The sequence below is a fragment of the Pleurodeles waltl genome, chromosome 11 (assembly GCF_031143425.1).
Source record: "Pleurodeles waltl isolate 20211129_DDA chromosome 11, aPleWal1.hap1.20221129, whole genome shotgun sequence".
NCBI lineage: Eukaryota > Metazoa > Chordata > Amphibia > Caudata > Salamandridae > Pleurodeles > Pleurodeles waltl.
In genome coordinates, this window is record NC_090450.1 from 796,495,603 (window position 1) to 796,517,374 (window position 21,772).

At 41.9% G+C, this 21,772-nt stretch overlaps 1 protein-coding gene across 3 annotated transcripts in view; it reads left to right on the forward strand.

The window, feature by feature from the left end:
- Positions 1 to 16,144, forward strand: part of TBX5 (T-box transcription factor 5) — a 399,833-nt gene extending 383,689 nt beyond the window's left edge. For all 3 annotated transcript variants that reach the window (XM_069214523.1, XM_069214522.1, XM_069214521.1), the window contains one exon: positions 15,099 to 16,144. In XM_069214523.1, coding sequence (XP_069070624.1) covers positions 15,099 to 15,676 — 578 coding nt within the window. In that variant the 3' untranslated portion in view covers positions 15,677 to 16,144. The remainder of the gene's footprint in view (positions 1 to 15,098) is intronic.
- Positions 16,145 to 21,772: the final 5,628 nt, after the last annotated feature.

Sequence of the window (21,772 nt, forward strand, 5' to 3'; positions counted from 1 at the left end):
AAGAAAGGCAGAACTCACAATGGATTCTGGCTCGTTATATACTATTATTCCAAAACGTATGTTCTTTTCAGAGTGGCCTGGGGTGTGGTTACTACTGAAGGCTATCAATCTTGGAGCTTTTCAGGGAGAACAGAGAGACATCACAGGGTATATGTGTACTGACATTGAATTCAAGAATAGGCACATCAAAGGTAAGGTTTACATAACAGAGTCAGGACCACCTATTTTAGGATGGTATCACCAATTTGATCTTCATACAGGGATAGACCTGTGTGCACCTATTCAAGTGATGCTGGTGGAAGACACAGCAATGGGTGAAATACTGAATTGTGCAAAAGAGATGTTCAGAGAATAATTGGGGCAGGTGAAGGTGTGTGTGCATGAAATAAAGCTTAAAGAAGGAGCTATATCACTACAACATAAGGTCAGGAAGTTCCACTCATGGTGAGGGAAGATGTAAAGAAAATGTTGGAGGAAATGTTCAACAATGTTATTATTCAACCAGTAGAAACTTCCACCTGGATCTCTCCAGTAGTTATCACGGAGAAGGCAGATGGCAAGTTACATCCTTATGTAGACCTTAGGGATCTACACCAAAATATAGTTACAGGCAATTTTCCTCTGCCAAAGAACTTATTTTAAGTGACTGAAATTGAATACTTGGGACATACCTTAACTATGCATGAGGTTAAACCAAAAAAAGATTTACTTGCAGCAATAAAGTTAGTACCTGTACCTAAGGACAAGGATCAATTGCAGTAATTTCTAGGGTTGATTGAACATTATTCAAAGTTTATCCAGAACTTTGCCAGCAAAACCAAATCTTCAAAAGTGTTAATGAGGAAAGGTGTCAGCTACACATGGGGTGCAGAACAATAACAAATGGTTTGAAAACATTAAACTAGAGATCTGCAATGAGGGTATTCTTGTTCCTTTTGACACTAAGAAAAGTCCAAGTCTTACAGTGAATTCTAGTGCCAGTAGTATCGGTGCTGTTATTTCACAAAAGTATGGTTCAAAAGAGAAAACAGTTGAACTTGCCTTCATTTACTGCTGTTGAACGTCACTACTCAGTGATTGAGAGGGAGGGGTTGACATCAGCATGGGAAATGAAGTATTTTAGAACATTTCTCTGGGGACATCAGATAACTCTCCGCACTGACCAGAAGCCACCAATAAAAATTGTGTCCCCTGGTGGGGCAGGCAAAGGGTCGTCAAGATTGGCAAGGCTGGCCTCATGAGTACACGAGTATAACTTTATATTTGAATATATATCAGGTTGGAGAAATGTACAAGCCAACAGTTTGTCAAGGTTACCTTTGGACTGGAAGAGTGTAGATGAGGAAGGTGTGGGCAGAAGTACAAAAGAAGGAGAGATAGCCAGTATGGAGGATGTGGTTGAGTGGAGGCATTGAGCAGTTAGTAGCTCGAAGTGGTCATGTGCCATGTTTAATGATTAAGTGTTGAGAGCAGTGCAGGAAGTGATCAGGAAAGGGGGGTGTTAGACATGTTTTCTCTGGTTGTTAGTCAGATTGCACTCTATCCAAGTAGGGACCCTCACTCTAGTCAGGGCAATGGAGATACACACTTAAGATAACCCCTGCCCACCCCAATTTTAACTTGGCACAAGCAGTCTGGCTTATCTCAAAGGCAATGTGTAAAGTATTTGTACAAAAGCACACAGTAATATGGTGAAAACACTACAAAATGGACACCACACCAGTTTAGAAAAATAGCCAATATTTATCTGAATCAAAAAAGAACAGAATGACAAAAATCCAACATACACAAGTAAAGTTATGAATTTTTAAAATAATAGTCTTTACTCCATAGAAAACAATCAAAACTTTGTTGTTACACAAAATAGCTGGTTTGCATCAAAAATAAAGCTTCATGGGCATCAAAAAAGTCAGCAATGCATATTCCTTACTTGTAAGTGAGGCCGTACGTCGTTTCTCTCCTGCAAGACAGCAATGCATCGATTTCCAGGCGAGGCACCTCGGATCCACGCAGGTTTACATTGATTTTGATGCCAGCCTTGATGCAGGTGGTGCGTCGTTTTCACAGCCACGTTGCAGGTGGTGCATCTAAATTCTTCCCGCACTGCTCCCGTGTGTAGATTTCCACCTTGGTTCTACCAGCTTCACCTTTCAAGGGCACAGGAACTGGATAGGGCTTCACTTGGCATAGCATGAGTCTCAGCAGAGAGTCCAAGTGCTGGCAGAGGAAGTCTATGATGGCCGTAAGACTTCAAAACAGGAGGCAAGCGCAGTCCAAGCCCCTAGAGACATTTCACAAGCAGGAATACATACCACAAAGTCCAATCTTTGTCCACTTTCAGGCAGAAGCAGCAACTGCAGGCCAACCCTGCAAAGCACGGTCACAGGCAAAGGGGCAGTACTCCTCCTCCAGCTCTTCTCCTTGGCAGAGGTTCCTCTTAAATCTAGAAGTAATCTAAAAATCTGGGGTTTTGGGACCACTACTTAGACCCCTTTCTACCTTTGAAGTAGGCAAACTCCAAAGGAGAGTCTCTGTTGTTCACAAAATCCTGCCTTGCCCAGGCCTGGCTCCAGACTCACACGACGGGGCTGGAGACTGCATTGTGTGAGGGCAGGCATAGCCCTTTCAGGTGAAAGGGACCACTCTTCCCTCCACTCTTGCCCGATGGCCTATCAGGATATGCAGGCTACACCCCAGCTCCCTTTGTGTCACTTTCTAGTGGAGATTCACAAACAGCCCAACTGTCAGTCTGACCCAGACAGGGAAAACACAAGCAGGCAGAGTCACAGAATGGTTTAAGCTAGAAAATGCCCACTTTCTAAAAGGGACATTTTCAAACTGACAATTTAAAAACTATCTTTACCAAAATGTGTATTTTTAAATTGTGAGTTCAGAGACCCCAAACTCTAAATCTGTATCTGCTCCCAAGGGGGAACTGCACTTAAAAGTTATTTAAAGGCAGCCCCCATGTTAACCTATGAGAGAGCTAGGCCTTGCAACAGTGAAAACCGAATTTGGCAGTATTTCACTGTTAGGACATGTAAAAACATGACAGCACATGTCCTACCTTCAACATACACTGCACCCTGTCCATGGGGCTACCTGGGACTTACCCTAGGGGTGCCTTACATGTATAAAAAGGAGAGGTTTGGGCCTGGCAATTGGGTACACTTGTCAGGTCAAATATGCAGGTTAAAGACTGCACACACAGACACAGCAGTGGCAGGTCTGAGCCATGTTTACAGGGCTACTGCTGTGGGTAGCAAAATCAGTGCTGCAGGCCCACTAATAGCATTTGATTTATAGGCCCTTGGCACCTCTAGTGCACTTTACTAGGGACTTACTAGAAAATCAAATATGCCAATCAATGAAAAGCCAATAACACATTCAATTTACACAAGGAGCACTTGCACTTTAGCATTGGTCAGCAGTGGTTAAGTGCCCAGAGTAACAACACCAGCAAAAACTGAGTCCAGTACACAGTCAAAACATAGGAAGCAGAGGCAAAAAAGACAGGGGAGACCACACCAACGATGCCAGGTCAAACACAGGGAGAAGACAAAGTGCCCTCCACAATGTTCTTAGGCCCTTCAGTAAGGTGCTGGATGAGTTATCACTTGTTGCTGATAAGGTGATAAGACGTGGAGACAAATTGTACCGCCGATGGGGATTCAGAAGCAGTTATTCCACATAGCTCATGAAGGGCACATAGGGCAAACATTTATGAAGAAAGGAGTGAGGATGGAGTTCTGGTGGCAAGGGATGGACAATGATATAGTGGCATGGGTAGGGTGGTGCGTTGAATGCAAGGAGTGTGAGAAGAGTTAGAAAGTGGGTCTCCAAGCTCCACCAGGTACCATGCAGGACCCGGGTCAGTGTGTGTCTAGACTTTATTAGTCCTGTTTCTGATGTCAACCGAGCCAAGCAATTTGCCATGGTGTTGATAGACGTACACGTGCAGTGGCTGACTGTAAAGTCTTTTCCGGTAATATCAACAAGGATTATGATAAGTGTACTACGTGAGATTGTGTTGGGTGGATGGGTTTCCTGCTGTCCTCATTACGAACAATGGAAGTCAATAACCTGCTCAGGAGATGATGGTTGCTGGGCGTGCTAACGCGTCCCTTTATGATAATTTATTACACATCAGGACTCGTTTTAGGCCAATTAATCTTTTGACCCAGTTGAGAGACACCTTAGGACGAGATAGCTAATCAATATGTTAATCAATACGTTAATAATGTCATCAATATTTATTACAACAATGCATTTCACTTTAGTCAAATACATTAATCTACTCAAGACACCACCATGGCCTTGCAGTCATGAATAACCCCACCAGTTTAGTAGAATTTTATGAGTTTTATTCCCTATTAGTTACAATTCTAAAAGCAGATGCGTTAATCTCAAAACCAAGAAACACAATAGCATAGTCACAATATGGCAACTCTGATAAGATTTCGTTAAGGCAAGAATCACAAACATCAGAACATAACACGACGTGAACATAGATCAACTTTAGCAGAGTATCATCAACGCGTCAGTTCAACAAAACATAGATTCAGTTGTTTGTCTATTTGCGTCAGTTTAGTGAACCCCTATCCTAACCACTGATTAGCATTGGCATGTTGGGCTTCATGCAAAACAATTTAGAACACCAATTTGGTAAACATCTATCAATGGTCTCTGTCGAAAGTAAGCAGTTGGTACCTAGAAAGGAAAAGCAAACAGACAAATCACAATTTCATTGTCATAGTTACCCTCCGAGGTTTAGGCCAGCACTCAGGTTCAGTCTTCGTCTTCAGGACATCAGTTGGTTCGCCATTAGTCAAAACTCAGCTCTGGGGCAAGAAGGGGCACATCCCTCAAAGGGAGGCAAAGTGTAAAAATGGGCAATCTAAGAAAAGGATGGTTTAAGTAAACCATATAAGTCACCAAACAAAGTGACAGAGTTTCTGGATAAAATCAATAGCATCTCCCTAACCCACCAAAAAGGCTCCCCGTGTCATGTTTTTTTATCCCTTTTTCTTTGTACATTCCCCTAAAATCTAATTGGCTAAGGGGTTGCACTCCACTATCTCTACCCAATTAACTTTGAATTAGCTCATCAAATTTGTCACCCCACAACAGTTCACAGACATTTTATTGGTCCATATGATTGACGTCTTCAGAGGTAGCACGTCCGATGTGATTTCATCCTTCTGTAATTCCTTTGCACATCTTCGGTCAGTAGCTCCATTGTCTGTACCGGTTTAACGACCTTGTACATTATACTAATCTACACTGTTGCATTTTGACTAAACATTTCTACAGGCAATATGAATTTCATGAGAACGGATCCATTATAGTTACATTCAGCTTCTAGTTTGAAGAAAACAAGAGGTCATGTCCTTTTGCGAGTCAGCACACTGCACTTTTAGAAAAAGACATTTAATATGAGAGCCAGGCAGCTAGGCTTCGGCTCATGGAAACTTAAGGCCTACAAGATTTATTTAGCAAACTTTAATAACATAATCATTAATAATTAGTATAAAACCATTCTTTAATACAAGAATTCATAAGCATTAGTCATTCACATTAGTCCTCCTATACATTGGTGGCCATTCCCCGTGGTCACATTTCAAGTGCACGTTTAAGCAAAACATATTAATATAGTTTCTATGCGGCATTATTATACATTAGTTCATAAGCATTTCATGTTAATATAAATTATATTAGCTACGCTCTCTCAGTCGCATGTGGAATACAACATTCTCATATCCTCAGACCAACAGGACGGTTGAGAGGGCAAATCTCATGATCAAAGGTGCTGTGGAATTAAGGAAACAAACTTGATACTGAAGAGGTAGTCTCTGATTTGGTGTGGGCGTATCGCACCACTGAGAATGCAGCCACTAACAATGTTCCTTTTTACGAAATGAGAGGGAGAAAGCCAGTAACTAAGCTTATTCCATCACCAATAAGGGATTTGATTGAAAGAAATGGATTGACAGTGCATGATGATGTTTCTGAAGAAGAGAAGAGTAAGAGTGGGATCATTCCCGTTGACTGGGTCAAAGTATGCTCTGGTCGCATTAAAAGAGGCTTGAGTAAGTTAGAGGGCCCCAGAGGTGCATCAATGACATGTAGTCCTAGTCAGTGGGAAGAAGTGGATTATTCACAGAGTACCTAAATATGGTCCTGGTGAGAGTAATGTGAGTATACAAAGTAGGTAGTGATGTCGAGTGCAATGGGTACATGCTGGTACAAGATCACCAGATGGTTGGTGGTGTGAGATCAAGTGACAGCTTGAGCACTCTTGGGCCAAGATTGGGAGAGGTAATAGGAAATGCCAATTCTCAGAGATCCTCAAGAGTTCGGAGACCCCGGACCTATTTGTAAGAATATATGAGATGATTTTGCTTATATTACATTGTTAATCTCTCTGATTTCTGGTAAACATTTCTATCAAACACTTTCTTTGCTCTCAGGTTTAAAATTATCTACAGCAACTTTGTAAGTTACACTTATGTTTTATTATTTTGCATCAGTTATTCAAAGGCTGAATTTGTTTTTAAATCATTTACTTACCTCGGTGTTTACATTAGTTTTTAGCTTGCTGTGTGAAAGAAGGGAGATATGTTGTGATCTAGCTTTTTCTTAAACACGAGCTGCATATTTTTCATAATTAACACATATATGCTAGTCTGTCTGGAATGTTAGTTGGACGTTGATTCTGTTGTCATGGAGCACCATCTAAGTTCCAGGGAGTGGAGGCTTCCGCAGGCTGGGAATGTGATCGCCACATATGGAGAAGTGTTCCTTGAAATAAAGAAGTTTACATCATCCTTGAGAGTGTGAACTCCGTGGTTACAACAAAACACTGTTCCATTCTATTGAACCCAGTCTGCTGAAACTGCCCAGTAAATGTCTGAATGTAATTACTGTAACTATAACTTGCTTTACGTTTGTTTCCTGCTACCGCTGTAAAGAAATCTGAGGCCTTCGGGCCATATACGCGCGATATAAAACTGCGACAGAATAAATAAATGAATAAAAAATAAATAAAGAGCATAAACACCGACTGGACAATTAAGCCCCAGTAGCCAAAAAATATTGCCCCACATTTGCACAGTTCGCAATAAACTGCTCGGTTATGATCATGGAGCTAAGTGTTGGCAAACATTTGTGTTAATGAAAGTATTCTAACGCTTATACGACCAGTACTTAAATTGAAATTTAACATTCCAAGGGAAAAATAGATGTTGGAAGCACAGATTTATGAAAAAAAGGAACTCATATTTATTTGTTTTTTATCTATACGTTTGCCGTGGATGAAATGAATGAAAAACAGGAAATGTCACAGACCTATATTGCCTTTTACACCCATTCCAGGCTTTTAGAAATTGATTTTTTACAGTACTTAAGAAAGGACGGACTTCCAATGCTCAGGTGTATCTTTGTTTTTTTTTGTTTTTTGCAAACGTCACATGTAAGTTCTAACAAAGGGAACGATGCTAGCATGTAAATACAACAATAAAAAAATAGTGCCACTTTCCTCAAATACATGCAGTATTTAAGAGCACGAAATTGGCCCAGAGGCATTGGAGGGCTGTACATGAGCCCTACCACTCCTTCCAGTCCTCTCCCCTCCCCCAGTCCCCTGCAAAGCAAGTGCTAATGGCTTCCCATCGGCAGCTCCTTAAGGCTCCTGTCACACCTGGAGGGAGCCAGAGGGCAGACACACATCATGCTGAAACAGCTGTGAAAGACTTTAAGTACAGCCTTTGACATTGTGCGCTTGCGGTTGAGACAGACCACCACCAAAACAACGGCCCACCAGCGGCCCTCAAAAACAGGCCCTTTGCTGCTGGCCAACTGCCCACCTTGCCAATCTGAGGCTGGACTGTATAATAATTTACTGTCCCCACCAGACCCTTTCAGATTATCTTTAGCTGGAAGAATTAATCATCCATTCCAAATTGCGTTTTTCAGAATCTTTGGTCCTTGGTGGCAAAGATTTGGACAGAATCGCATAACGGTCCCTAAAATATCCAGGCTCGATTGGACATCAGAAACACGAACAGCTTTTAATAACACATTGAAATATCTAGCTAATAAGTCTAATTTGGATAAAACCAACAATGTTGATAGCAAGGTATGTGATACCACCTTATGGTACACAGAGGCTCATGGAGAAGAGAAAAAATGACTTAAAAAATATGCAAGAACATGGCAGAAACCCCATAACCATCAAGATGAATTTAATCACCTTAGACAGATGACATATATAACCATTTTGTTAGAAAGGTTCCTAGAAATGTCTAACCCCAAAAGATTCTTCAAACTAAAAATAACCCACAGGCACTATTCAAAATTGTCAACAGCCCTTCCATCCCCTCCGTCACCAATAGGAATCATATTCTAAACACAAGGGTTATTAGCTTCACTGTCCCATGGTTATAAGGTAAAAATTTGCATTATGCAAAAACAGCTCAATAGCAATTCTTTGCTTAGATTCAACAACAGGGTTAAATCTTTTGTTGTGTTAGAAAAGAAATAGCACGCCAAAATGTCTCCCCTATTGCTGAGGAATAGTGAATCAAACTCATTACAATTAGTAAACCATCAGGTGAACAAACCACTAAAACCTCTCCTGCATATAGTAAGGTCCCTAATAATCTTTCAAAAAACATTTTAAAACAATCTCTAAAAAAGCTAAATAAGTCCAGAAGAGCCAGTCAGTTATAGACCTATATATCTATTGACATATACCACTAAACCTGCAGACAAAAATGGTTGTAAGAAAAACTGTAAATTTGTATTGAACAGCATAATATTCCAGCTGTACCTGACGTTATTCCGTCCTGGTTTTGTAACCCAGTCCCTGATAACTCCAGTAACTAATTATCTCAGAATAACTGTGGATAACAGAAGTTCAAGTTTAGGAGTTAAGAAAATCCTATACATATCAGCCATGTTTTTTGCTATTGATCACTATATCATCATTCAATGCCTCAAACTTTTCCATATCCAAGAAGAAGCCCTTTCATGTGCAGACTCCTTTACTTACAGAATTAACCAAATACAAATGGGTTCCTTGTCCTTCTCTACCATCACCCTACACGGGAGAGTTCTATAGTGACCTGTGCTCTCACCCCTACAGTTTAATTTGAGTGCAGCCTCTCACCAGTCTAAGTCTACGGAATATCTTATAAATGCCTATATATGGACTATATTCATATTATCAGCTTGAATGAGGATCCATTTAATCTTTCCTTAGGTCTATGTTCTATCCTGTTTACAATATCATCTTGGATCACACAAAACTAGCTTTAATGAAACCCTATTAAATCTGAGGTCACATCCGTATAAAATAAAACCTATTAAATCTGCAGTCATGCCCGTAAAAAATAAAATCAATCTCTAGGGTGCCACATGATAGCTCATCCCACTTGGAGACTCTCTGTGCCCAGTTTTGTATTTTCAGAATCTATATCCTGACCTAAATATGAAGCATCTGATAAGAAAGATCACTGAAACGAGTTTTCAATAAATGTGTCTTGTGACGCATCATGCTACTCCTTTCCTTTGCCCACAAAATTATGATTGTCATAAGATTTGTACAATCACTTTTAGATTATGGCAATTCTGCCTACCTAGGCCTGCCCTTGAAATCAATCAATTGCTCACAAAAAGTTCAAATGCGTCATTGAGAATAATCTTTTATCTTTATTTTGTGACTGTCTCCCGATACATCCAATTACATTAGCTACCTGTGGTAAAAATAAACCTCTGCAAAGCATTGTGTATGATATTTAAAATTTACCATGGCACAACCCCTAAGGTCCTCATGGACAAATTCAAGAAATACGTCCTTGTACAGGATCTCAAATGTTGATATAAAGCCACAATTCATAGTCCCCTGCTGTAACTACAGTAAATAGGGAGGAGGAGAGTCAGGAAAAAAGATGCCACGCTATGGAATTCGATCCTGCTGGATACCTGCTCCCAACCCATGTTGCTAACGTTCAATAGACACTTAAAAACTTGGCTCTTTACCCTTCATCCTAGAACTAACTTGAGCCTAGAGAAACCACAGTAGTCATAGCTGCTCTTAACATAAATCCATGAATAAAGCTCTCCCTGGCCCAAGGACAGCGGTTCTCTGTCAGAAAGCTGTAGGAATAAGAAAAAAAGAGAGGAATATAATTAAGAATTCAGGCCAATTAATGATTTATACTTCAGAGTCATGTATGTAGTACATAAAACTACAATTACTGAAACAACTGAACAAAAAAGACTTGCTCAAAGAGCAACCACTCCTAGCCTGGATGAAGAAGCAGGTGTGAATAGAGGAATCAAGCCTAAATCCTTCTTTGTCTTTTCAGTTTCTTAACATTATGAAAGTCTGAAGTAGGTACACTGGCTTGCCATCAAGTTATGCATTTATTTCACCAGTAATTACCCTAGCTTTCTTGGAAGGGGTAGTTTGACACTCAACATAGGCATATTATGTGATGTTTTTCACCAGGTACTGGAATCATCGAACATGGACCAGTGGATTTGTTTGGTTATGGTAACTGAATCTTTGTATTAATTAGTTTTCCTAAACATTCAAAAATATGTATGACACGATGAACCATGTGATAGCATGAGTGATGGTTCAGTTCAACAGTGATTCTCTTTGCCATGTTGCTGCACGAATTCCAAAGGACCGTCAGTCTCCTTTTCTTCTAAAGACATTGAAGAATTTTTTGTAATTACCACTGCTAGGAATTGACTTTTCAGGTAGTTCTGTGAAGACCCTCTGGGCCCAGAGAGCACAGTTACCAACAGTCTGGTCCAAATGAAGAATTTAACTTTAGCAGCCTGATGAGTCCTAGTTCAAGGCCACGCTGTCCTGTGAGATTCCAGAACAGACAACGTCTCTGTTGTACATTCTAAGCCACACATAGTTTGAAAAAGCTGGGCTGTACTAGGACTACAAATATTACATCCACTACACTGTCAGGGTAAATTTATATTTACTATTCTTAACTCCAAATCTACTTTCCTAGACTTATCTGTAATGGTTGGGTCGATGTAATAGATACAATACTTTTTTCAGGCAGAACGTGTGACGTAATGAGGATATACCTCAATCAGTGTTTCCTAATAAGTAACCAGTAGTGCATGTAGGAGTATACTTAGCACTAGTACCACCTCTGTCATCAGCAGAAAACTGCTCTTGAATTAACTCTAATACATTTCAGCACAGAAGGGCACGAACTAACTGGATGAAATTACTAGGTAAAAATCCATCCTGTGCCTAAGTCAGCAGCCAAGAACTGATAGGCCAGTCTTATGCAATGATAACAGCCCGTTGTTAATTGTCTGGCAGGCACAAGAGAGGAAGGCAAGATTTTTCTTTTTGTTTTATGACCAAATAAATGAAAAAAAACCGACATTTCTAGAACTAGCTGCCACAAAAGACCATAGAACCAGTGCTTTAAATGGGCCGGTACTCTCCGGTACTGAGTACCGGCACTTTTTTATTTTGCGAGGGAGAGTACCGGCATATCTCAAGAAAAAAGTAATACTTTTAATTGGAGAGTACCGGCACTTCTCAGAAACAAGCAGGTACTCTGGTACAGAGTACCTGCACTTCTATTTTTCCATTTAAAGCACTGCATAGAACCACATAAGTTAGTGGAGCACAGGAGGAAAGCTCTTCATCCTCTCTGATATGGAGGCAAAAACAGGAATTTGGTAGGACCTTTGAGTGACCCACAGGTAGGGGTGGGGAAACCATGTCCATGTGTTACTCATGCTGGTGCTTTCACTGAAAAAAGTAAGTTGATGTTTTTTTTAAGCAGCCTGTTCTGCCCCTGCCTGTAATATAACCATCTCGGAACCATGTGGGAAGATGTTTTTATGTCAAGTTGCTAAAGATTAAGTGTAGTTTTGTAAGAACATACCACGGTGGAGAATTTTAGGCTGAGGAATATGTCTATGGTACAACAGTCATTTTTGATGTAGCGTGATAGGAAGGCATCTGTGTGTAGGACATCCGTGTACTTATTTGGGGTTAAATGATAATATATATATACTCAGTATGTCTAATTGTGAAGGATACTTTCTTGCCCTCAAACCCAATCCATTGTGGGGGGAGGCGGGGTGGTCACTGAAGGTGCCATCCTTAGGTGAGCTTTACACTCGGGTTAAGTTTATTAAAGTTTGATGTTGATCTCAGCAACAGATGCACATGATTTAACTACCATAACACCTGATCAATCTAATGTGCGCTAACTATATGCCCAAAATAATTTACAAAATGTTACAATCTTATTACAATCAAATGATGTAAGAGTGTTATATAAAAAAACACAACGCTTAATGAGTCACTCATATTGTGACAAACACCATACGAAGATGTTTGGGTCTAGGAGTTAACAGCATAGCGCACACTATAAATACATGTTTAAATGTCCTGACTCCCTTTTCTTTTTGCAAAGAGTGCAAAGCTGGGTTTCAGACTTAGCCTTACTTGAACTTATAATCGTTCTCGCAAAGAGTTTAAACACTGATTAATGGTTCAATAAAAGCAGGTTTAAATGAGGCCTGAGAGAAATAGGATCCAGTGCAGTACTTAACCAAAAAGGAGCTGTATATATAGTACACATTAGTTTTTTCCCCTATAATTATGATACACTGCACGATAGGAACATAGAGCCAGATGTAGCAAATAACCAATTTGCGACTTGCAAATTGCGAGTCCCTGCGACTCGCAATTTGCAACTCGCAAATTGGTATGCAGTACGGTGTCTCAGACACCGTACTGCGACTCGCTATGGGGTCGCAATGACCCACCTCATGAATATTCATGAGGTGGGTCGCAAATTGCGGCCCCAAAGCGAGTCTAGGCACTCGCAAACATGGAGGCCTGCTGTAGTCAGCAGACCTCCATGTTCGTGACTGCTTTAAATAAAGCATTTTTTTTTTTTTAAGTGTAGCCCGTTTTCCTTAAAGGAAAACGAGCTGCACTTAAAAAAAATACCGAAACCTTTAGTTTCGTTTTTTTTTCAGGGCAGGTAGTGGTCCCTTGGACCACTACCTACCCTGAAAAAATATTTGTGGGTCCATTCACAAAGTGGAAGGGGTCCCATGGGGACCCCTTCCAATTTGCGAGTGGTTTACCATCCACTTGAAGTGGATGGTAACTGCGACACCATTTGCGACCGCATATGCGGTCGCAAATGGTATTGCATACCACTCAGAATCGCAAATAGGAAGGGAACACCCCTTCCTATTTGCGATTCGGAAATGCATATTGCGAGTCGGTCCCGACTCGCAATATGCATTTCTGCATAAAAAAGAGGCATTTGCGCCTCGCAAACGGCGATTTTCGCCGTTTGCGAGGCGCAAATCCTTTGCTACATCTGGCCCCAAATTGTCATTGCTGTGAGACCTGATATTTGTTTATGATGACCAATAAGAAGTAGGTAAACCTTGTAAGATGCAAGAGGAGATCGGGTAAATTTTGTATGTCTCTATTGAATTTACAGTGCCGAGACAGCTTAGAAGTTTAGCACCTAGATCCCATTTCCGATATATAGAAATTTTTGAGCTAATAAAATCACTGAGACCGTCTGTATGTCATAAACACTAAGGGCCAGATGTAGCAAGAACAAATTTTGCGACTTGCAAATTGCGAGTCATACCGACTCGCAAATTGCAACTCGCAAAAGTGCATGCAGAAAGGTGTCTCAGACACCTTCTGCGACTCGCTATGGGGTCGCAAAGACCCACCTCATGAATATTTATGAGGTGGGTCGCAAATTGCGACCCCAAAGCGAGTCCCTGCACTCACAGGGATGGTGGCCTGCTTGAGACAGCAGACCTCCATGTCTGTGACTGCTTTTTTTAATAAAGCAGTTTTTTGTTTTTGAATTGCAGCCCGTTTTCCTTCAAGGAAAACGAGTTGCAATTAAAAAAAATAATGAAACCATTTGGTTTCATTTTTTCAGAGCAGTCAGTGGTCCAATGGACCACTGCCTGCTCTGAAAAAATATTTTCAGCGACATTCACAAAGGGGAAGGGGTCCCATGGGGACCCCTTGCCGTTTGCGAATGCGTTACCACCCACTTCAAGTGGGTGGTAACTGCGAGTTGGTTTGCGACCGCTTTCGCGGTCATAAAGCAACTCAGCATGGCGATGCGGTCGCAAATAGGAAGGGAACACCCCTTAATATTTGCGAGCCGGAATCACATTTTTTTGCGAGTCGGTACCGACTCACAAAATGTGACTCTGCATCGCGATGGCCGTTTTGCATGTCGCAAACTGCGTTTTTCGCAGTTTGCGACATGCAAACCGGTTGCTACATCTGGCCCTAATACCTTTAAATAAAGACTTCAGTTCCCAAAAGCATGAAAAATGCTCCTATGTGGATGAAAATCAAATCGGTTTTCAATTTACTGATGAAGTCATTATTTGTAATAAAAAGCTTAATTTGTATTAGGCAAATTAATAATGTAAAATGATGCTGAGGAGGATGTGTTGGTGGATGTTTTGATGATGGAATACATTTTCCGTTGCTATCTTTCTCATTGTATTCACTGAATTAGTGTATATTTCAAAATGTTTGGTGTTTAGCTTTCAATTATACAGTAAAAGTGCTTAATTTGTAATTAAAAACGTGTCGGTATCCAACGTTCTCCTCTGAAACACGCGAATGCTGCAATTAAATGTGCGAGCACGGAATACTGAGGCAGCATAATCCTGAAACATCTCAGGTCTCTTTAGTCCATTTACAGCCACTCCCTGCCTAGTCCTGCAGCTTTCTGCTTTCTCCCTTTGTGAAACTTTTTAATTTTTCTCTAGCTCTGTCTTTCCCATATGTATCTTCTGCTTCCAGTAAATGCTTGAGAAAAATAAGTGCTGGCCCTCAAAAATAATTGCCAGTGCCCCCCACGGAAACCACCGGCTCAAATTAAGCACTGTACAGTATATATATATATATATATATATATATATATATATATATAGAGAGAGAGAGAGAGAGAGAGAGATAGATAGAGAGAGAGAGATGAGGAATAAAAAATATTTTATATTGATCTTTTTTTTATATTTGCTCCTAGGTGATGAAGAGTGCTCCCCCACTGAACATCCATACAAGAAATCCTACATGGAAACATCTCCTACTGAGGAAGACCCCTTCTATCGATCTGGCTATCCACAGTCTCAGGGAGTGAGCTCTTCATACAGAGCTGAATCTGCCCAGCGGCAAGCCTGCATGTATGCTTCATCTACATCTGCCACTGACACGGCGCCAAGTCTGGAGGACATAAGTTGCAACAGCTGGTCAAGTGTGCCTTCATACAGTAGCTGCACTGTCACTGCCATGCAACCTCTGGACCGACTACCATATCAGCATTTCTCTGCTCACTTCACATCGGGGTCCCTCATGCCAAGACTAGCTGGTGTGGCAAATCACTCATCCTCACAAATTGGTGATACCCACAGCATGTTCCAGCACCAGCCTGCTGTTGCCCATCAGCCTATCATCCGGCACTGTGGTCCTCAGACTACCATCCAGTCACCCAATTCCTTACAGCCAGGTGAATTTGTCTATGGAGTACCAAGAACCCTTTCTCCACACCAGTATCATACTGTTCATGGCGTTGCTATGGTGCCAGAGTGGAACGAGAATAGCTAACATGATCAAGAAATGACAGACTGCAGGACATGTGCAGAGAAATAAATAAACATAACATGATTGGCTTTGTCAGAAGAAGAAAAGCTGAGTTCCAGTAACTGGGCTTCTTTGAAACACTGCAGTTGAATTAAAGAATATCATAACATCTACGTGACGGTTATTTGAATTTGGTCAGTTTACTTCTGATTGTGGAAGAGGAAAACATGGATAGCCTACACATTTGTAACAGCTGATTTGCCTATCTGGATGTTCTGTTCTCCCCAATTCCCCAAAAACTACTAGTCAAAGGCAGTATTTTCTATGTGACTGTTGCTTCGTTTTATCCCGATAATCCCTTTTCTTTTTCCTTGCTCAAAACCCCAAATAGTCCCTTTCTTTCCCCAACCCTACACAAGCGGCGTGTGGCAAAGTGTAATTTGATATTAAGATCGGTGTTAACAGTGTTTAAAATAAAATATAATATATTTTTGTCTGCTGCATCTATGAAGAGTAAAAAAAAATCAGTATGGCTTTCAGCGAACAGTACGTACAGATAATATAGTATTTTAAATGTGTATCAATTTACATACAAATTGCTCATTTGCTTGGAATTGCGATGGTTGGTTTTTAAAACCTGATCATCCATTTTTCCTATTAATGATGCACAGGGTAGATATTAAAACATATGTAAAAAAAAAAGTAAATTCCAAGCTATGTATCCTATATGCCACTTTACGAGGTTTACATCGAGTTATGCCTGCCCTTCACAATATTATACAAGACATTGTGTGACGCAACAGGCTCCGTGATATGTCTTATGGAGGAAGGCAGGATGTCAGGGTTGTCTTCCTAGATCTTGTTTGTTGCATGGAGAACACACTGCAGTTTCAAGGCTGCCAAGGCGTAGCTCTGACTACTCTACCTTAGTGATAACGCGTTTTTTTACCTAAAAAATGCGGTAGAAAGTTAAATTGAAAAAGTTGCTTTCGAAAACGGATGTGCCCTACAAAGAACTACTTTACATTGTAAAGATGGTGGCGACGAAAATGAAGGGTGAGAGTGATCAGAAAGAACAGCTTCCGGCAAGACTCCCATCTCGCAGGAAAGCAGTGCTGCTCAAGGGCACCAGGGAAAGGTGTCCACCCTCATGCAAAAGGAGACAGAGGAAAGGTAATGGTGAAGTGGACCACTGCAGGACAGCAGCACTGGCCCAGGGAGTGGATGAGGGGGTGTCTCTGGCAAAAGATGAGGGGTTAGGTAATGGTAGGGACAATAGAAGAGGATCAGGTTTAGGGTGCCTTATTTGGGGAACTTTATACTGTTACACACTAGATCTTAAATTAAAGAGAACGTTAAAGACCCACATCTTCATCATGGACTTCAGGTGACCCAGTCATCCTCATAAATAAATCATCCTCTTAGACTCTTTCTCACTGCCCTGCCTAGTGTCTTTGGTTGTTTCAGGATGCTTGCTCTTTCCCAGGCCTTGATTTCCTTTAAGTGGCCAAAGTCCAATAAGTGTAACCGCCAGTGGATTTCAACCTAACTGACTTTTTCAAAACAAATACCTCTAGATTTCTCTTGAATATGTGAATTTGTTTAATTTCGTCCCATCCATCCATGTAGCAAAGCACTCTAAGGCCTCCTTAGGATGGAATGTAGAGCTTTCTAAAAAAAAACAAATAAAATAAAAAAAATACACATTCTTCTGGATGGCCCAGGATTCTGGATTTTAGAGCTGCAATTATTAGATGGGATTTATTAGTTCCCTCACCTCTAGTGATTTAAATCTGGAAGTTACAGACTTGTTTAAAATCAGCTCAGCCTCTTGGGCTAATACACCTGAAAACAATGACTGGTGAAAGGAATGCCAAGTACAGGCAAAGAGGTGCCCTACTGAAACTCTCTGGTTACCGCAGGAAGGCCAATTTGAGGTCGGCATCACATACAAATTAACATAAAATAAATGAAGGACAATGCCTGGCCAGAGGGTTTGCCTTTAAAAACAATAAGTTTAATTCACAAAGTTTTAAAATGTTTGAAGTGATGAATGACCAAGAAAAGCAGTAGTCTCTAGTGCATATGGTTTAATATCAGCTGCCGCAGATGTACACAAAGTTGGCTCTTTTTGCCTTTTGACATAAATGGAACAAAGCCAGCCTTGGAAAGACTTGAACCAGAGCCTTTGAGAAGTCATAGCTTTGATCGTTTGTAGGATCAAGCATGCAGAGATACTTTTATTTTACACTGCCTGATTCTAAGATACACCTAAGTACATTATGTAGTCAACCAAAGTTCCATTTCATGCACATCTGGGTGAGAAGGTGGCTTTGAATGTAATCCAGGGTAAAACAAAGTTCTTTTAAAGGTATGTTATAAGCATGGAGAAATGGTGCCTGCTCTCACTTCTGTCATTTGAAGAACCAGCTTTTTCTCTAAGTTACTGGCTATGTGCAGCATTTCATGGTATCACTTTGGTGCTCCCAACATCTTCTGTTCAAGCTGGTCTGGACAACCAGACTAGAAAAATTGCCCTTATCTGGGTATATATATATATATATATATATATATATATATATATATATATATATATATAATTTCACTGGCAGTGCCCTGAGCCTATAATGCATTGCAGTTAAGGTATTGCTACCTTTGGAGTCTGCATCTTAGATCTGGCTATTTGAGGTCCCTTTAACACTTATTGACCCATAGACTTGCTCAAGAGAAGCAGGGATACAGAAGACCTTGATTATTCTGTTAGAACTTGTCAACTATTATTAAATACTTACCTTTAAGCAAACAATATATAATGCAGGACCTCACTGGTACACCAGCGGAACTCAAAAGGTGTCTGAGACTACTCTCGAGCTACTCACAGCAAAAGGGTGATGGTGATTAAGCATGGCATGAATGTTAGCTGGATGTCTGCCAAAGGGGTACCAAAGAGGTGGCCTTAAGACAATGGATGGTAGTCTTCATATAGGGCTACCTAGGCAAAGGAGAACGAATTGATGCCACTTATCTCCATAATAACTGCTGTATTGCTTATTGTGCATCTGTTGTATAGAAGCACTGTGAATAAAAGGGACTACTAATATCCTATTTGTAAAAGTAAACAATTTGCCAACCTCAGTAAGATGGAAGACTACGACTTGCTGCGATATGAACTCATGACCTTCAGATTGCAAGTTTTTTCATTGACAAGTGTGTCCACAGAGCTGTCCTGCTAGCCACCCTTCAACCACAATCTTTTTAATGTTTGCCATTTTTCGGCTAAAGCAGGTTTTTGGAGAACTTCACTATCTCAGGAAGCCTAGCAGACAGGTCCTGGCTTGAGGATGATGTTCTCCGTTCACCGCATTGTAAATCTTCCAAGCTAGATGGACAGGTTTGGTCCGGACTATGAAGAGATTTTCATCTTAATCACGCACGTCCTTTGAAATCCACAAGATGATGTCAAGTAGAGACAGTGGCGTAATGAAACTTGAGGGGGGCAAAGTAAATGGAGGACCACCGCTCTGGGCTCACTCAAGAGGTCGCTGGCCAGGGTACTGTGCTAACGGTCTGCCTGGAGCTCAGGGGCCTTCACGCACCGCAGGGGCTTCAGGGGCCTTTGTTACCCCACTGGGTAGCGAGGTCCAGCAGCAATAACATTTTGGAAATCTTGAACCTGGTCCAGTGCCCAAATGAAATTAAGCACTGCGTAAATCTTAAAATCTGTTTTTACTCAGACAACAGGCTCTCCAACAGGCCAATTTGAAGAAGCAGGTTTATTATAAAGGGATGTACTTCTGCAGCAAAGCTAACATAAGAAAAAACAACGAAGTGCCAAACAGTTAAATCAGGTAACTTGTATGAGACATATTAGTATATGTTAAACCTGGTGCTTCACTTACCAACTACATTGTCTTAAATATATAACAAAATGGACATGTGTGCGTGCACTGGTTGACACACGTTTTATTGGTTTGCATGCACTATATTGGTTGGAATACAATAATATTGTTTTGAGAGACTCATATGTTGGTTAATGGATAGGTAAGCTATTGGAACACCAATAAAACACATTGGTTTACGTGAGAAGGGTTATGGTTTAAGATGTGTGGTTTTTAATATTGCTTTATGTTCTAAGTTGCTGATTTAAATATATTTAGAGCACTAGTGTATGCATAGTAAAGATTGTTGTGTGTGTATATAACACAGTGGTGTACTTGCACAATTCATTCATTTGATGGCATAGTCTGCTTTTTTCCCTCATTATGAATTGACTCATATGCATATTGCGATTCACATGCACACCCTACATATGTGCATGTGTAACAATCTGGTCCAGACATTTAACATTTTAGTTAGGATGCATAACATACTTGGTTTGCACTCCTAACGCTTTTTATGGAGGCAAAGTACTCCAATTCATATGCATATCGTACTACTTTGAAAGAGTAACACAAGGATACAGACATTTAGGCCCTCATTACAACCCTGGCGGTCAGTGATAAAGTGATGGTAATACCGCCAACAGGCTGGCGGTAACTACCGCCAAATTATGACCATGGCGGAAATATCTCTAAAAGACAGCCAATGTACCACACCGACCGCAAGGGCGGAAACAACAGCCACCTCGGCGGTAGCCGCCTACAACCAGGCGGAAGTCAATGTTCTGCCCACCATATTATGACCCTGTAAACCGCCACCTTTTCCAGGGAGGAACCAACAACATCAAAAGCCTGCCCCAGGCCCCTTGGTCTTCTTGCCTGCTGGTGCAGGCTCCTTGCTCTTCCTGTCAGCTAGGGCGGGCTCCTTTCCATTCTTGCCTGCTGGGGCAGGCTCCGTGCTCTTTCTGGCAGCTGGGGCAGGCTCCTTTCCCTTGATGCTGCCTGGTGCAGGCTCCTTCATCTTCAGGACATGTGGCCTGGATCCTTTTACACCACGAGTGGGTGTGGTGACGACTGGGCCCGTGAACTGGGTGGCTGAGGTGCTTGGCTGGGTTCTTCCTACAATGCCCATACGTGCAGGATGGGGGGAGGGGTACGGAAGAGGTCAGTAGTGGATAGGAACAGTTTTTTAGGAACATTGGGGTGGGAAGAGGGAGAAGGAATGGGAGTGGAGGAAGAGGGAGTGGTTGTTGGAGGTGTCTGTCTGCTGCTTTTGGGTGCAAGTGCATGGGCTGTATGCTGTTGTGAGGTGGATGGCTGTTGGGTGTCTGAGTGCTTGCATTTGTGTACCTTAGAAGGGGAGGGCCAGACACAGTGGGAGAGGACACAGGGGACGTGGGCATGGCTGATGTGGAGGTGTCTGCCAGTGAGGAGTGTGTTCTGCTTGTTGTGGTGGTGATGCTGGTAGTGGATGATGATGTAGTGTACGCAGGTGTGAGTGTGGACGTAACTGGGTGGAAGGTGGAGGAGGAGGAGGAGGGGGAGACAGTGGAAATAGTGGATGTTGGTGTGTCTGCATCTGGATGGTGTTTGTGTAAGTGCCTGTGGGATGAAGTGTGGTACTTGTGTTTGCCTGTACCACTCCTGTGTGTTGTCTTGTGTGCATGCTCATCTGCCTGTGTGCTTGGGATGAGTTGGGGTTGAGGGGAATGGGCCTGGGAAGAGGAGGTTGGAGGGGGGAGGGTAGAAACAGGGACAATGGCTGCCATCAGAGAGGAGGCCAGAGCCTGGATTGATCGCTGTTGGGCTGCCAATCCAGTGTGAATGCCCTCCAGGAATGCAGTAATCTGTTGCATCTGGGCTGCCAGCACCTGGATGACATTCACAATGGTTGACTGCCCTACAGAGATGGATCTCAGGAGGTCAATAGCCTCTTCACTCAGGGCAGCAGGGCTAACTGGGGCAGGGCCTGAGGTGCTTGGGATGAAGGAGATGCCCACCCTCCTGGGTGAGCAGGCACCGGCAACTGGCTGAGGGGCTGCTGGGAGGGCGGTGATGGTATGGGGATGGCGGTGGTACCTGTAGCTGGGGTGGTCACAGAAGTGTCCGCCACCACCAGGGAGCTTCAATTGGAGGCGGTATCTGTGTCAGAACTGTCCCCTCCAGTCTCCACCGTGGTGCTCCCCTCACCCTCTGTCTCACTGGTGCCCTCAGCCTCGGTCGACTCTGCCTCTTGGGTCCT